This window comes from Lissotriton helveticus, chromosome 1_1, assembly GCF_964261635.1.
Source record: "Lissotriton helveticus chromosome 1_1, aLisHel1.1, whole genome shotgun sequence".
NCBI classification, from domain to species: Eukaryota; Metazoa; Chordata; class Amphibia; order Caudata; family Salamandridae; genus Lissotriton; species Lissotriton helveticus.
The window spans coordinates 901,327,889-901,345,711 of NC_136057.1; the positions used below are offsets into that span (position 1 = coordinate 901,327,889).

General features: G+C 45.9%; 1 protein-coding gene across 1 annotated transcript in view; it reads right to left on the minus strand.

The window, feature by feature from the left end:
- METAP2 (methionyl aminopeptidase 2) overlaps positions 1-17,823 on the minus strand; it is a 163,848-nt gene that overhangs the window by 28,052 nt on the left and 117,973 nt on the right. The window contains exon 9 of the mRNA XM_078675913.1: positions 10,249-10,352. Coding sequence (XP_078532039.1) covers positions 10,249-10,352 — 104 coding nt within the window. The remainder of the gene's footprint in view (positions 1-10,248; positions 10,353-17,823) is intronic.

The following is a 17,823-nucleotide window of genomic DNA, read 5'->3' on the forward strand; positions in this document are numbered from 1 at the left end:
ATGGGCAGCAGAGTCAGTAGTCTTTATATACAAAATAGTGTCCACCGTGGGACTCATTTCAGACAAATATATTCGCAACCCTCTTGCATCAGTTCGGGGAAGCCCACCATTCACTGTATTATTTCAAAACACCAAGTGGTACCTACACACTCTGGTGATCTTTTATACAAACATGAGTACACCTAATTAAAAAAAAAAAAAAAAATATATATATATATATATATATATATATATATAGACTGACAAAAGGTTTCTATTGTCATTTTTCTATTATTTCGAAAAAGTTCTATATGAAGATACTGTTCTAATAAATAACTTAAGAGCAGGTGACGCTGTACTCAAGTGTGACAAAATATAAAAATATACACCTAAGAAGCAAGATATAAAAGTTCACTGGTTATGTATTTACAAGGAGAATACATGTGTATATATCCCCATTACAACATGTGAGGCAATCATTGCTCAAGGCAACCAGGTGAAAACGTTTGTCTAACCAGTTTACGGCCTCATCCCATATACTGCAGGAGCCTGCCATGAGTCTGCAGGGCACTTGCACCTGGCAAGCAGTCTCTTAAAACAGCCCAAATACTTGTCCCTGATCTGAAGCACCCTTATCCACCAGTATAAGAAAAAGTGGGAAACCCAATATACCCTTAGAGTCTTGAGTGATCAGTATAATAAAGGCAGAGGGTGCCTACAAGGGATTTTCTAAAGCACACATAGTTTAAACATTCAATATACAAATAATGACGAGCTTTATGCAGTCGCTTGCATTAAATTATTTTAGAAATTCAATTTAACTCATTTGTACTTGAACTAATCTGTTAGAAAAAGATCTTATATACACGGGTGTAAATGTTTTTAAAGAATTACATTTATAATGAAAAATCTTTCGAAAGGTTTAAAAAAAGGGTAAAAAAAAAAGATCAATTAATACAAACCTCTAAGTGAAACAACACATTTCAACTGATGTGTCCAGACCATTTGATGTTCAAACACCTCTTAGTCACTAGTGTGAACACCTCTCTATATAAAAATATAACCGGAAAATGTGACTGGTTCACCAGACAACAGATCCTTGAAAACAACAGTTCAACGTGAAAGTAGGTGCAATTGTCGACGTTTCGGTCTCTATTGTAGACATCCGCTAGACCATCTTCAGGACGTAAAAGTGTTGGATGACCCTTAACAGTTTGTGTGGACTGATTCAAGTCGTGGTAAAGTCCATCAAGAATTTGATTAGAAATTGAGAAAAGGGCTTTCAAATAGCACCCACTGTTTCAGCACTGAAAGCAGGCAACTTCGATTTGATCTAAGGAGATTGCTAGCCCTTCCCATCTCTGCTGCCAATTACATCAATCATATAAAACTGGAGCTGCGATACGTGGAAGACTTGATCAGTGTCCAGGCGGCCCTGCTCGGATTATCAATATGGAAAAACCCTGGATACACCTTAACAAGAGATCTAATACTGGACTGCCTCTCTCTGGATAAAGTTTTGCAAATCCCCTGTTGAGAACAATATTTATGGCTGCGACAATGCTGCCAAATAAAGTTTTGAATTGTCTGAATCCAGACCAGTTTTTATATAAAAAGTTGTTACTTTGTTATTTTTATTATGGGAAACAAGAATTACTTGGTTGCAGGTACGTGATACTTTCAAAACAATAATACATTTCAAAATAAGGTGTGTACTGGTTTTGTATAGGCTTACAAGACTCTTTGCAGTATAAGAAATATGTTGTAAACTCTTTGGGATACTTGGAATTACTTCAGATTACGTTCTAGTTACTTTTCTAACTTAGTGCAAAACAAACAAATAATACAGTTTAGGTACTGCAGTTCATTAGTAAGCAGGACAACTCACTGGTAGACACTAAGTTACTTTTGTTGCAATGAGAGGGAGAGTCAACATTTTTCAGAAAAAGGCCACACCAGGCACTCCTATGGGAAAAGCAAAGTTAATACGTGTAGGTAGGTACAACAACTTTTGGTGTGGTTCTTGGGGGGTAGGGGGGGGGGGGTTGTGGAGGTAGAACCAATGTTCCCCAAGGTTCAATTCTGTACTCAATGTGCACCACCACAGGCACTACGGCGGCTGAGTGCAGAGTGTAGGGGTGCCAATCCTAGTCAATGGAGACTAAGGGCACATCGGTTGGAGACTGCTCACAGGCAGGTCAAATTACCTTGGAGGACAATCTTCAAGAGTTGAGGCAAGTACAATGGGGGGCCCAAGGCAGCACCACAACCACACCACCAGCGGCACAGGGGCGGCTGGGTGCAGGGTGCTCACGCAGCATCGGGAGGCCAATGTTACCATATGGAGTTTGTCTGTACCGGTTTCAGGCTTGGACCAGGAGGTCACTTCGGTGGAACCAGCAGCCAGGGGAGGTAGTTGGGATGCCATGAGACATTGGGACACCGTTGGTTCAGGTCGCAAGGATGCAGGGTCAGAGGATGCAGGGGTGCCTTTGGACGTCGGGTTTCTTCTTGCCGGGCAGCTCGCAGTTGAGAGGGGTCTTAGTGCAGAGGCTGCAGGCATTGTCACGACGGCTGGGTGAAGTCACTCCTCGATGGATTCAGGCTTGAGAACACTGGGGAACCTCTTCTGGACCGGTGGGTCTCCAGGACTCGGGCCATAGGCGACAGGTACAGAGGTCGGGTCTGGAAGGTGAGTCTTGACGGTTCCGCAGGGTCTTGGGAGTTCTGTTTGGAGACAGAGTCGCTGTCTTCAGGAGTCTTGGGTCTTTTTCGACGCTGATCAGTCCTCTAAGGGTTTTTGGAGGTCGCTGGTCTTCAGGCTGGAAGTCGTTGTGCTGCATCGGTTGCGTGAAGGTGCAGGCAGGGCGATAGGACTGAGGCTAAAGCAGTGATCACCTGGATAATCTTCTGCTGGGCTGTCTTCTTCGCTAATCTTCTTAGGTCGTAAGGAACTGCTGAGCTGGGTTCATTGGTGCCACTAAATACTGTATCTAGGGGCGTTACTGGGGTAGCCAATGGGCTGGTGACCTTAGGGTTACCTCACCCTTAGCGTGCTCACCCCACATTGGGCACTGGACACTGAATTGGGGGTGCAGTCCATCTGTAAGATGGCAGGCACTGAAGAGTGGGCTTCAGCTCGCCTCCCCGACCTTAGGTCGTGGGGTTGCCAGATGTGGTCACACCTTCTGGGCTGTCCTAATTTCCCAGCTTGTCTTTCTGCCGAAAAGGGGGTGAAGACAGGAGAGGCTGGGAGTCGTGTTACAAAGGCAGCAAGCCCTTTGAAGCTCTCTTGCCACAGTTGGCTCTTCATGACCTGGGGGAGGTGTGAACACCTCCATACAGGAAAGGCTTTGTTTCTGGGAACTGGGAGCGAAGCTTCCCACCTCAGGGGTCCAGAAACCGGTCTCGTGGTGGCAGGCTGGTGTTCCGTCAGGAACCCACCAGTGTTTGGTTTGATTCAGAGGCCTCATTTAGAAGGGCCTCCTGAGTGCATGGGATAAAAAATATGACAATGGAATCAGTACAGATTTAATATTTTTGAAAAGTTGGATACTAAACATCCCAAGATTCAGTAAAGCCATTATGGTGCTAGGAAACTCATAATGACAAGTTTCTAGACCATATACTCAGTATAGTTTCACTGTGAACTTATAACATCTAAGAATGGCCTTCGATATTATAGGGGCCGGTCTGCACCTGCAGATAGGTCTTCATATGAAGTATAGTGCACCCTGTCTTAAGGGTGACATACTTTGGCCTCATGCAGTGCTGGCCATGTCAACTATTCACTTTAAGCAGCACCAAAACACACAGCATGCAATGGCAGTGGTGCATGCTTGTGGTGAGAGGGCCAAGAGGGTGGTAAAATACAAGCTGCAGCCCTCGGAGGCCATTCCCTTGGTACCATAGGTACCCCTAGCAAGGGACTTACAGGAAGGGCAGAGTTGTGCCAATTGGGGAAACAAAGGTACAGGTTTGGAAAAGAACATAGGCCCTGGGATCCTGACTGCCAAGGACCCAGAGCACAGTCAGTAAAAGTGAATCAGGTATCTGGCAAAAAGTTAGGGGGTAACATTGCAAAAAAAAAAAAACACTTTCATACAATGGTGAAATGGTTATACTCCCCAGGATTTGTACTGTACAACCATGCCGAAAACACAGATTGCAGTACTGGTTAAAATTCGAACAACAAACGTTACCTATTATTTGTTGGCGTTCAATAAATGAATAGGCTATAAATGCCTTGCACTGAATTCCTCTCTGACATCGACGGCACAAAATTATAGTTAATTTAATCAAGACTCCTTAGCTAGTGAAAATAGGCCTGTACTCCAAACCAACAAAACAGAAGAAGCATTTCACAGTCTATGTAGACGAAGTAGTTGCCAGCTCAACCTCATGGAACTTCAAGCCAGTGAGGATCACCTTAAATTCTGCAATGCAAAAAAGGGCTGGCAGATTACGATACAAGTGTGATCGTCCGGTATGGTCTATTGTCCTAGCACTTATTTATTAAGGAGCTTTCTCATATGCTACATGTAACCTTTTGATTTCTTCAGAGCACAAGAGACATACGAGTATTGTTTATTCCTAAGACGGTGAGCTAAGGAAACAGTGCATCTCGTAAGGCAAGGTAAAAGTTCAGTTTGCAGGAATTTCCTGATGGTCATGAGATTTGGTTGGCAACCAATGAGTAAACGTTTGTGGCTAAAGTGCGTTATGGCACAATGAACCTTTCTCCAATAGGCTTTGTGGACAGTAAAGACACCTTTTACGCGGATCTTGGCTTTGGCTGGTAGCCAATGGAGTGCTTTCAGGGCAGACTTGGAGAGGACCATTTTATGTAGGTAATGACAATTTAAATGCCCGATTCTGTAGTCTGTCGCCTTGAAGTTAACATTTTGGGAGGCACGAGTGGACAATATTGCAACAACTGAGGTTGGACTTGAAGAGAGCTCAGTTTAGTTCAGAATGGAATAGAGGGAGTTTTTTGCGGAGCAGAGTGCTTCCATTTCATAGCTGATGTTCTGCAGTTGGGGTGCAAAGGAATCCATACGGCTAGTGTATAAAGTCTGAACAGTTCAGTTTGCAGGAGTTCCCTGAAGGTCTTAAGATTTGTTTGGCAACCAGTGAGAAAAGGTTTGTGGCTAGAGTGAATTATGGCACAAGGAACCTTTCTCTAATAGGTTTTGTGGACGCTGCAGAGACCAGCCAATGGAGTGGTTTCATGGCAGGCTTAAAAAGGTCCAGTTTATTTAAGTAATGACAATCTGAATGTCTGATTCTGTAGTCTGTCACCTTGAAATTAAAATTTTGGGAAGACAGACAATATTGCAACAACCGAGGTTGGACATGATGAGTGCTCAGGTTAGTTCCAAATGGAATAGAGGGAGTATTTTGCGGGGCAGAGAGGCGGAGACAGACGCTTTCACCACTTTGTCGGACAAACAGGTTTCTGGCTTGCTGGGTAAATGAAGAGTGGAACCCTAGATCTGGAGACCAGTTGAAGAGCAAGGAGCCATGCTTGTTTACATCCAGGAGACTTCACTCAGTCCTAGCTATGTCATGCACAGGAACCTTTCCTTTAACCAGTGGTGGTCTACGTATGAGGTGAGATTAGTGGTGTTGCTTAGGCTGTTGTCTAGTTGAAAGTGAATTTGGGTGTCATCTGCATACATCTGGAAGTTAATCTATTGCACCAAGGAATGTACTTAGCTATTTAACTGCAGGCATGAACTCAGCAGAATGCCACAGGGTACCAGGAATGTGGTAAATGAAACTATTCTGATACGGACTTTTAGACTGCAATATGAGAGGAAGAAATGGCTTCCATAGGGTTGCGTCCACTATTACTGTCCAGTTTTCAAACCTCTCCAACATTTTTGTATTGTCAACAGTAATGAACACTACAGAAAGGCTGAATATTACAAGGGCTGTCTTAACTGCCATATTACTACATATTATAATAAATAGTTCTTAGAAATAGCATTCTGGGCATTAAATTCCAGGGGGTAGGTAAATCTAGAATAGGTTGTACGAGAATGACATAGACTGCCACTTTAAGATTAGGTTTTAATCTTTGTGACGTTACAAATACTTAATCACAAAATAACCAAGCCTAGGTAAATTCACCAAAACATTTATACAATAGAAATCCGTCCCTGCGTAAGGAAGGACTGCACATGTTCCAGACTTTGGCTAAGGGGTGTTGGGGTTGAGGATGGGGAACACGGAGAAAAATAACAAAACTCCTCAATCACATTTGAGGGGCCAATCCTCCTCTAAAGAAACCCCTTATAGAGGAAGATTGATTGCTGCCTTTGTAAGTGGTGGTAGTATTCTCTGAGGACATGGTTTTTGGACCACCACCGTAGAAGGAGCACCAAAAGGAGCCCTGATTAGAGGGAGACTGCAGAGCTCCCATAGACTTGGCTACCTCTGTCGTTTTTCATTTTTTCTAAGGATTTAAATACTTTGGGCCCGAAGAGATGTTCTTTATCAAAAGGAGTATTTAAAACTTTTGTACTTCAGGTTTGAAACCAGAAATCCTCAACCATGCATGTCGTCTTATTAACACACTTGTGTTGATCTCCCTAGCTGCGGTGTCTGCAGCATCTAAAACACGCATCTTATTGAGGAGTGGGATAGAAGCGTCCGTTCCTGGACTAGATCTTGGGCTTTTGCTTTGTATTCATCTGGGAGGTGTTGGAGGAACTGCTCTATTTCGTCCCAGTGTGCCCCATCATATCTGGCTAGCAGGGCCTGGGTGTTGGCAATACACCAATGATTTGCTGCTTGGGAGCTACTTATTCACCTAAGGCGTCTAATAGTTTTGACTCCATGTATATAGGGGGAGAACCACCTGTAGTCTGTGAATTGTCCTGTTTACAGGCATTAGAGACTACCAAAGAGTCTAGCGGTAGCGGACCTTTAATAAAGACTGGATCTGAAGGAGCAGCCTTATAATTTTGATCAATTCTGGGGGTGAGAATGCAAGCCCGCACTGGATCTTTAAAGATGTCATCAGCATGTCTCATCATGCCTTTAAGCATAGGCAGTGTGAGACTAGCCCTATGTGTGGTACAGAGTTTTCAAATGGAAATCTTCCTCAAACGATTCCTTGTGTAATTGCACCCTGTGATATTCTGCAGCTTTATTAAGTAACTCTAGATGACCTACATTGTCGTCAGGAGAAGGCTTTGCAGGGTAAAGATCTGGGTCGTTATCGGTGGACAAATCTACGTGATAATCTTTCCAGGGATCTATTTGTACATTGTCTCCACACCCCCCCCCCCCCATCATCATTAGGTGGTGGTGGAGTGTTAGTTGGCGTAATCAATAAATGAAGTACAGGTGGAGAGGTTGGTGTAGGGGAAAATGGTAAAAGAGGAGGAGGGGGAGGGTTAGTATCCACATTCTTCCTATTGAAAGGAATAAAGAAAGGTTCTTCTTCTGACGCACACGTCCTGTATCAGGATTTATGTAGACTTTTTGTTTTGGGTCCGATTTGGGTGTTAGGGTGTCAAAAATCGGATCCTGCCGCTTCGGAGGCACAGTTTTAGATTTCGGCACTGAGGATTTCGGCACCGGGGTGGAATCACTTTGACGCCGAAGGTTTCGGTGCCAGAGGAGGCTTCGATTTCAGCATCAAGGATTTCGACTCAGAAGTGGTTTTTGGCTTCGAGCCTGAATGTTTCGGCTCTGTGCCAGTCTTTGGCCGACTCGATCCCGAGCCGGAAGGCTTAGAGACGTGTTTCGGTGCCAAGCCGGAGGGTGGGGTGTCAGAAACATCTTGTTGGTGCCGACCTTGGCCTGAAGGCAGGGGTGGTACCGAAGCCTTTTGTTTTGGCGGAGTTGGATTTTGGGTTAACCCCTGGTATGCTCATGACTAGCTGAGCTCGTCATGGCATACAGTTGCGCTGTGCTCATTACGAGACCCACCCACGAGGGGGGGAGCGCTGGCGCTCCCCCCGTGGGTGTGCGATCCTATTGTTTTTTACGGGGAAGACCTTCTCCTGCCTCTCCCCTCCGCGTCAATGACGTCAGCGCGTGAGGCGCGCTGACGTCATTGGAGGTTCCCTTTCTCTCCTGATGCGCAGGGAAGCCATTTGCTTCCTGCGCGTCGGAGGAGAAAGATGTAAGTTTTGGAGCTGGGGAGGGGGGGTGAACAAAAGAGGCATCGGTGGGAAGGAAAGGGTTTTCCTTTACCTCAATGCCTCTTTTGAGCATTCCTGCTGTACGATCGTGCAGCAGGAATGCCCACTAGAAGCCAGGGATTTTTTTTATTTTTAACTTTTGGCAATGTTTGTTTGTTCGGGCAAGGGTTGCTCCCCATTGTGGGGCACATTAATTTGCGTTGTTTGCCACCCGGGAGGGGGCAGAATATTAATTCATTTCTTTTTAAATCGGCGCACATTTGGCCATGGTTCTGGGGAGTGGCCCCTTGGACAAGGGCAACTCCCATGGGGGCCATTTTAGGGAGGCCAGTTAAAAATATTTAGTCTTGGGGAGCGACCCCTTAGGCAAGAGTCGCTCCCCTTTTGGGGGCAATGTAGATCGCTTTGTCTGCCCCCCTGGGGGGCAGAATAAATTTTTTTTTTTTGAAATTGTGCCAATGTGCTGGTGAGTGGCCCCTTGGGCAAGGGTCACTCCCATGGGGCCCATTTTAGGGTGCCCATATTTTAAAATGTAGTCTTGGGGGCAATATAAATCGCGTTGTCTGCCCCCCCCCGAATTAACTTTTTTTTAATTGGGCCAATGTGCTGGGGAGTGGCCCCTTGGGCAAAGGTCAGTTCCATGGGGGCCATTTTAGGGGTCCCATTTTATAAAATTTAGTCTTGGGGAGCGACCCCTTGGGCAAGGGTCTCTACCCTTTTGGGGCCTATAATTTTTCTTTGTTTGCCCCCCGGGTGGCTGATTTAAATGTTAATAAATGTATTCGGCCCACTGGGCCAACTGAATAAGTGTAGTGGGGAGTGGCCCCTTGGGCAAGGGTCACTCCCCTTTTGGGGGCATACATTTTGGATCTGTCTGTCCCCTTTGGGTGGGGGAGTGGGGGGGGGGGATTTAATTATTGTTCCATCAGCATGCTTTAGCTCACTCCACCACCCCAGTTTAGACATGGCCATATGCAAATGAGTGTGACCCTGTGCCTCATGGGTACAGTCCTACAAAGCCATGTTTTCCCTGGCCCGTATAACAACCATCCTTGGCCGGTTTCTGGCTAATCAGCAGTCATCATCAGGCTGGAATACGCGTTCGAAACAATACCGATGCAGGTAGAGTGGATTGCGCATCGAGGGGAACCCGAAGAAACGGTTTAGAAGTGGAGCACAGAAATACCCGTCCAAACCCGATGGCAGAAAAAAACAATCTAACAATGTGGTCGATGCCCATGCGCACTATCACTGAAAGGAGGAGTCACCTACCTTGTGACTGGAAAGACTTTCTCATAGAAAAACTTGCAAACATCTGGACCCAACACTAGATGGCAGGAGTATGCAAAGCATGTGATCTACAGCTCACATGCCTCGAACATACGGCTTCTCCTTAGCTCACCTTCTCTCCAAGCACCCTTTCCCTGGGTGCAGTCAGGCTCTTCACAATCTCAGCCTGATTGTGATCTCTACTGTTCTGTGTCCATCCCCAGCAGGCTGCAAAGATCTAGCACCATCACAGCCGTCCAACCCCCAGACACTCACTCCACGGGTTTGAGCAGATACAATTTGATGCCAGCAGTGCCATTGTTATTGCTGCACACTCGCACAGCCTCTCAGCCCAGCTCAGGGCCAGAGGATAGATGAACACACCTCGAGTTCAGACACAAAGCCGGGTGGAAGGCTTCATCATTATGGGCTCTGCCGCTATGTGGCCTCAGTTATGTATGGCCCACAAACCACTCTATGGAGGACGTTACATGGAGACAGGAATTCACTCTGGATCTCTAGGAAACATCTGCCATCTTGGCATCCAGCCGGCTCTGTTTTAAGATGGTAGTCAAAATGCTAGTTTATCTCAACGTTCATAAGAGTGTTCAATCAACACCATATATTCAATAATGTTTTGATGACTAGCAACTGCCAGCTATAGGGTAAATCAGTTATTGGAAGAAGTCTGATGTTTGAAAGAAGCAATGTTCAATATTCGTAAGAAACAAAAATACAGGAAACAAAACAAAATGCACACCTAGTGAATACACACATAAAAAAGATATTGTTAAAGGGCCAAAAGCAAAGTAATCACTTACAGATTCCTAAAAGCTCATACCTCCATTCTCGTGGCTTCCCCTCCCTTGACAATCGGAACAGTCTTGCCACCGTGGATCCTATATTGTCCGATTGAATGCCCATTGAGATTGCGAATTGGCTTCACTGTTCAAGAAAACAACACAATGTTAGCATGTATACAGCAGAATTAAAATTCTGATTTGCCAAAAAGCAGCCCCTCAAAATCTCGTGAAGGCCAGAAACTATACATCTTAAACAGTTTTTTTTTAACAATCAAACTGTATAGTGTCAACATTCCAGTTGCTAATATGCTGGTGCTGTGCATTCACAGTAGAGGTCTACCCATGCTTTAAAAAACACAATGTCTCCATTTACCCCTGCAAAAGCATAAATGCTAAGCCATAACAGGTCAGCCCTGGAACTGACAAGAAGGGCTGCGATCCCAAGGTAAGAAGCCTATTAAAACTAAAGTCAGAAAGTGGGTTGAAAACTAAGCACTACGCAAGAAGTTCATCCAGATTTCCACGTGGGATAAAGTAATGCTCACTACAAGCCAAGTGCTACTGACATAATTCCTGGATGATCCTTTGACTCCTTGTAACCAGGGATTAACCCATTGACCTAAAGTATGGAAATAAAATATGCCCTACTGAAGGTGTAAACCTTCAATACTTAAAAAAACACATTACTAAGGCAAAGTGTCTATCCAATCACACAAAAATACGTCATTGTACAAAAGACCCAATTCGAGGCAAGGAAATTTTGGATGAAACTCTTACCAATATGATATATGCAGAAGCGCTTTCAACATTGCAGATTGCTAGGCACACTGGGGAAAGAGACCTGGGGTCATCCTTTTAACAGGTCAGCATCACAAGTAGGGGGTTATACAAAAAGGTTCCATCTTTATGATCAACCAATAGGGCCTTTCCTAATGACATACATTTTGTCAGAATCCCTACCTGGGGATTACTGCAGACTGTGATGAAACTGCCTCAAGGCAAAATCCCTCCCCTTGCCACTATCACCAGAACCTCATGCTACCCAGTATAGCTGTAATTCACTTGCGTATGTTTCTGGCGTGAACATTGTTGCTGCCTGGAAAGCAAACACAGTCATACACTTTAAAAGAAAGAAATTGTAGGTGAAGCCTCAAAAGGGTCAATTGTGCAGACGGTGCAAAAATGTACCTCAGTTTTTCTCAATACAGTAATTTCCACTAATTGAAGAGCTCCAATAAGGGGTTAGAGCTAGTCATGTATCAGGAAAGAGTTGTTCCTTGGCTGTTCTGGCGGCAGCACCTGGCTAACGTAAAGACTTAAACATTGTGGCTGCCCTGTGGGCCTGATAATCAGGGGCTGAAGCAAAGCTACACTGATCTCTGCAAAGTACAAATTTGCGAATGTGATCTCCTCTGCAGTATCTGTGAAGAATGAAACATAATGGCACGCACTGGGACAGCATAGCTGGGGTCCATTTCCGCAGCTTTAGGGCTGTCCTTTAGGACATCCACAGGGAGAGAATAGTGTGTGAGGGGCAGGGCCAGATCATTGGATTGCCACAGTGTGCAGGCACAACCAACACCCTGTGGCACTGCTGGAAGGAGTGGACTTGCAAGGGTTTACATTCATGCTGGATGGGACTAGGGCAGGGTTTATTGTATATACTTCTTACATTTTCTGAGGTGTGGAGAATGAATCAGATGCAGTGGGTCTTTACATTCGCTCGAGATAAGCAGAAATGTGACCGACTTAGACAAACTCTTGCAATGCTTTGAAGACTGACAATGGGTGAGCAATTCCTTTCGCATAAACTGCATGCTTTACACTAACCCCTTGTTTTTTTTAGCACAGTAGCAGAATGTTAATGATGGCCTCACCAACAAGCGGAGGCATACTCTTGTCCTAATTGCTACAGGTTATTTTGGTAGAGCTTCCGCATTACTGTAGAAAGCGGTCTCCAGGAGATTAAAAAAAATAAGCATGGCTGAAGGTTCTACTGGGCATACAACAAAGCCTGCTGCTAGTCTATGCAGTTACTCTTTTCGAAAAGAGCACCTGTATGGAGTGGACTGAAGAGCTCCCATAGACTTAAATGTCGCCTTTCTTTCTTGATTTCTTTCAAGCATCTCATAAATGTGGGTCAAAAAAGTGCTCCTGTCAAACGGGTGGATGAGGAGATGCTGCTGAACCTCAGGATTGAACCCGGAGATATGGAGCTAGGAGTGGCACACGTGTATGATGCTGGCATTAAAACCCCTAGAGTCTGTCTGCAGCATGAAATGTGCAGTGAATGTTGGCATTGGAGATGAACTCACCCTCAGACAGTATCTCCTCTCTACGCTTTCTGTACTGCTTTGGGAGATGCTTAAGGAACTTTTCCATCTCCACCCATTGTGCCATGTAATGTGGCAGGAGAGCCACTAAACTGCCTATTTATCAATGGTTTTTCTGCTCTTAATGCCACCCTCTTGCATAGTGCATCATTATTCTTGCTTCCCTTGTCGGGAGTAGCAGCATCAACGGTGGCCTCGGCTGAGGCATGCTTACGGGCAGTGTGCATCACCAGGAAGTTGGGGGGGGAAGCTGCCCCTTAACGTATGCTGGGAGAGGGTTTACATTGTCTCCAGGTGACTACGCTGGCCTTGACTGGCTCTTTGAAATTCTTAGAGGGCGATTTGTATCTGTAAAAGAAAATCCTCCTCCTCATGGGAAACATGCATGTAAACGTTCTGAAAGGCTGCAGCCTTCTGAATGACCTCATGGTAGGCAGTGTTGTCATTGGGGCGTGAGGCCCTGATTGGGTAATGGTGTACATCTGGATCACATGGGGACACTGCAGGGATAGTTGTAAAAAGTGCCCTCTTTTTACATGGTTGCACCCACTTTAGCTAAACTGCTGATGTGCTTTGACGGAGTGTGCCATGGGTTCCTGCCAAACAGGTACTCAGGGCCTATGTTTTAATCATAAACTGCATTGAAAACGAAACCCAATTGGCACTCTTTGGCCACAGGTCAGTCCCTTGTAAATGGTACCACAGGAACAAAGGGCACTCTGGACAGGAAAGGCATCTAAGGGCTGCAGCACTTATTGTGCCACCCTTCGATGGGACAGACCCACATATAGACCCTCCTCCTCCTCTCCCTCGGCATAGGTCTGTCACCCCTCTAGCTGGGTGCACTATATCAGTAGTGAGGGTACAGGTGCATTAGCCCTGTACCCCTACATTGTCTAAGCCAATTTGTAGACGTTGTAAGTGCAGTAATGGCATTAAGAGTATATGGTGCTGGGAGTTTGTCATTACGAACTCCACAGTACCATAATGGCTTTTTTGAAAACTGGGAAGTTTGGTATCAAACTTCTCATGACATTAAACCCACACCGATGCCAGTGTGGGAATTAATGAAAAATGTACACAGGGGGAATCTTAGAGATGCCCCCTGAAAAACGACCTAACACTAGTGTCCAGGCTGAGTGGCTGCTCGCCAGCTGCCACCACCAGACATGTGTCTGGACCCCTGAGTCCTCTCGGGGGTCTGAAACAATGCACATCCTGGGACGAGGTGCCAAGCCTCCTTACCCAGGATGGGCAAGGTCCACGAAGGGGAAGATTCAAAGGCTTGCAGCCTTTGTGAGCTTCCCCAGGCCTTTGCTGCTTCCGGCAACTGGCCCCCACCTGTCTGACCCCCAATTTGAGTGGGAGAATCCTCAGGACAACCAAGTGAGGAAGGGAGGTGTGCTCACCTTTGCCAACTCCACCCCTCAGGTGGGGGAGGTGAGGTGAAGCACAACTCTCAGTCATCACCATCTTGCAGATGGGGGAACTCAGCCAACCAGCAGAGGAAGGCATATGCCCCCCTCCCAATGGAGGGTGGCATAATAGGCGGTGTACCCACCCCAAGGAAGGGATCCATTGGTCCCAACCTTTAATTACCTATCTCGTATTTAGGGGCACCCCTGAACCTTGCCTCGTCAGACAAGAACTGACCAAGAAAAAAAGAAGGATGGAAGAAGCTGTGCTAATGCTAAGGGGAGGACGCCCACTGACTTGACCCCAGCTCTTCCGGCCTGCCCCCACCTCGAACCTGCAGAAGTGAAATCCAGGTGTGTCCTGCAGCCAGCAACCTTAATAATCCAGAGGACCTGACCTGCCTTCCACAAGAAAGACTTTGTCTCTCGTGAGCACCGGATTTGTTCACCTACTGACTATGGCTCTGGCCAAATCCACCACTCTGCACTAGATGCCCATCCCCAGAGTTTGAGTGGCCCAACACCACAAGGAGATCTCCACTGCGATCCTGACCGGAGATCTGGTGATCTCGGACCTGTCTCAAATCTCCAAGAGAAGCCTGCAGCCTCTTTCTGGAGGATACCCTCCCCAACCACAACTGGAGCTGGTAAGTATAACCTGGCGCCTAAGGACAACCCTGCACCCAAAGTCCCACTGCCTTGGGTGGCCCAACTGACGTTGTCCCAGCATCCCAACTTAACTCTCCAACCGGTGGTCACCTCCAGAAGTTCTTCATCCCAGAGCCTGCAGTCTTTGTTGCAACTGGAGAATCCTCATTGAAATAAACAGGGCACAGACGCCAAAACAGCACCCTGCACCCAACCACGCCTGCGCCGCTGTGGGTGTCCCTTGGGTGCCAACTCTGATCCCCCTTTGCCCTGAGCCTACCACCAGGAGCTTTACCCCCACAACCTTGTGACCTACTCGTGAGCAGTCACTAACCGGAGGCCCACTATTCCCTATTGGATAACATTGGGACTCTGCACCCGGCCGCCCTAGTGCCGCTGAGGGTGTTTTAAGGGTGCTTCCTTGACCCTGGGGGAACCCTGGTTCTAACCCCAGAATACCAACTCCCACAAATAACTACTTACCTGTAAACCAATAACTATTTTTCTCCTTAGGATTGCATTGACTGCTTTTTCCTAAAAATTGTTTTAAGTGTGGAGTTGGTTTGTATGGATCATTGACAAAACTGCAAATATACTAAAAGTGATTTACTTACCTTTTGTCTAGGAGATGTCTTAGTGGGATATCTAGGCATTTCACACTGATTAGCAAAAGTAACCTGAACAGTAATGCAATAAGTAACGTGTAAAGTAGTTCACAAAGTAACTGACAATTTCAAAACAGTAACCTACCTGTAATTCATTTAACTGCATTTGAACCTGTATTCAATTGTAAAACAGTACATAAGATGTTGCAAAGCATTTATTTCACTTACCTGCACCAGGCTTGGTTCTAGAAGTAAAATAACTAAATAATATTTTTATACAAATCAAATTGGTCTGAGTTCAGTCTTTGAGTGTGTGACATCATTTGCTGTTTGAGTGTGTACAACAAATGCTTAACACTACGCTCTGATAAAGCCTTACTGCTCGCCCACACTACCACTAATAGAGTGTAAGGGGCTATCTACTTTTACCTCTGCCTACCTTTGGGGTTCCACTAGACTGTGCACACATGCCTCATTTTGGTATAGTATATACAGAGCCAGCATCCTACAATAGTCGGTGGGGCTTTTGCCTGGTGGCTGATCATAAGGGTCGAAGGTGCAATCAAGGTTGCCTGACTGAGTATGAACTCTTGACGATTGACGATTCTGTGGAGGACGTGCACATGGGTTTGGTGCTGGTGTGGTTGGAGTTTAGGTGGGTTATGTGGTAGGAGAAGAGTCCCTGTGTTTCCTGGGTGCCAGCTCTAGGGAGGGAGACCTGGGGGAAGGTTTCTCCTCAAAGGCGAGAATCATTTTTAGAGGCAGGGGAGGCAACTTTCCTGAGTTCTTATTCATGACCTGATGAATGAAGAGGTGCTTTTGTCTAGCATCCAGTTCTTGTTGAAACCTCAAAGTCCTCATCTCCAGGTGTCGTCAGTGGTATGGACCTCGACTTCGCCCTTACCTGGGTGCGGAGGACGGCTTTGGTGTCTTGTGGCCGGCACAAATGGAGGTTTCAGTGTCAGCTTTAAATGAGACCACTACTCCCTTGGAGAAGTTGGGGCTCAAAGGTGAATCGGGGTGTGGGGGGGTGAAATCGACACTCTTGACTGGAGACTTGCTGGTCTCTGAAGCCTTTAGTCAGTGGTGACCGCTGAAGGTGGCAGACTTGTGGTTGGCCTTTTCTGGGCACTCTGCCTCAGCATGAGACTTTTTTTGGGAACCCAGCCTGGTGATATGGCCCTCAGGGGCCAAGGTATACTCATGGCTCTGAGTCTCGTCTTCGTATGAGGTACAGTTTTTGGCACTCATTCAATTTTCTATGAATGCTGGTTTCGCGTGTGGCTAGGTGATGGTTGCATGGTCAGGAGAATGGGGATCTTCCTCGCGAAAAGTCCTGGGTGCTTGAGACATCCTGCCACTGCTTCCTTCTGTGTGCCAACGGTGCAGAAGAGAGTTTTTAGAATGAAAGGCGAGGTACGAGAGACAGAAGAGTGGTCATGGTCAGGTGACGGGCACAAATTGCACCCCTCGTGGTGGTATTTCCAAGGGTATCTAGAGTGGCACCAAGCCCAGGTCTTGAAGGATGTCTGTTCCATCCCTCATACAGAATTCTCTGGCAACAGAGGAATGGAGGTGGTGCTCGGCCCCTGAGGAGGGCTATGCTCTTGACACCCCAGGGTGTTAACAATGGACTTTGATGCCGCTGAAGGTAGGGCGATGGGGAGAAGATGGTACCAGAGCTCAGCTGAAACCGACGCGAATGGATGGAAGACTAACCAAATGGTCTAGATGGAAAATGCGTCACAGACATGACAATTTTGGGGCCCACTTCTGAATCCAATGGAAAATAATATTGATTTGGTGCCCCTGTGCGATGTACACTCAGAAGAGAGTGTCGCCACATCCCTGAACTCGAAAGACATCTTCAAACAAGAATAATTTGCAAGCGACCGAACAGCAGATAGCAGGCGTAAGTATGTGCATCTACATTCACACAGACTATAAGCATTATTATTTTATATTGTGTTTTGCCCTTCTCATTTCCAAATCCACAAATGGCTAGTGAAGCTAAAAATCAAACTGAAACTTGCAGGTACGAGTTCCAAAAGAAGAGTTCCTCCTTTTTCTCATTGGACACCACACTCTACAATGAAATCCCTATATAAAATATATACAAGATCTAAAGGTAATCTCTCAGATGGGCTGGTATGTTTTTGACAGTCAACATGTAATACAAACATTTCCCACAATTAAAGACAGTGCTCCACTATCAAGCATGAAGGTATTTTATCCTTCATGGAACTGTATACTGACAGTATGGCGGTTAGCTGCTGTAGTCATGAGCATCAATCCGGGATTACCAGAGAACAAGGTTAGTGGCGCAAATCTGAACTCGAGCAGCTGCCGATTATATTGTGGGGGTTAGGGTGAAACGGACTGCAAAGTAAGTAATTCAAGCAAATCTGGGGACTTATTGTGCCAGGTAGGTCATTCACATTGTTTAAACTATGCACAGCGAGGTAGTGCAGAATAATAATCAATGATAACAAATAGTTTACCTGTCGGTGTAGTTTTGCAGCTTGAAGATCTTTCTGGATTCACTATGCTGTGCATTATTCCAAGGTCTAGTGGTTTGGTCCGGAATCGTAGTCTTTTTTTCGTAGCCCAGG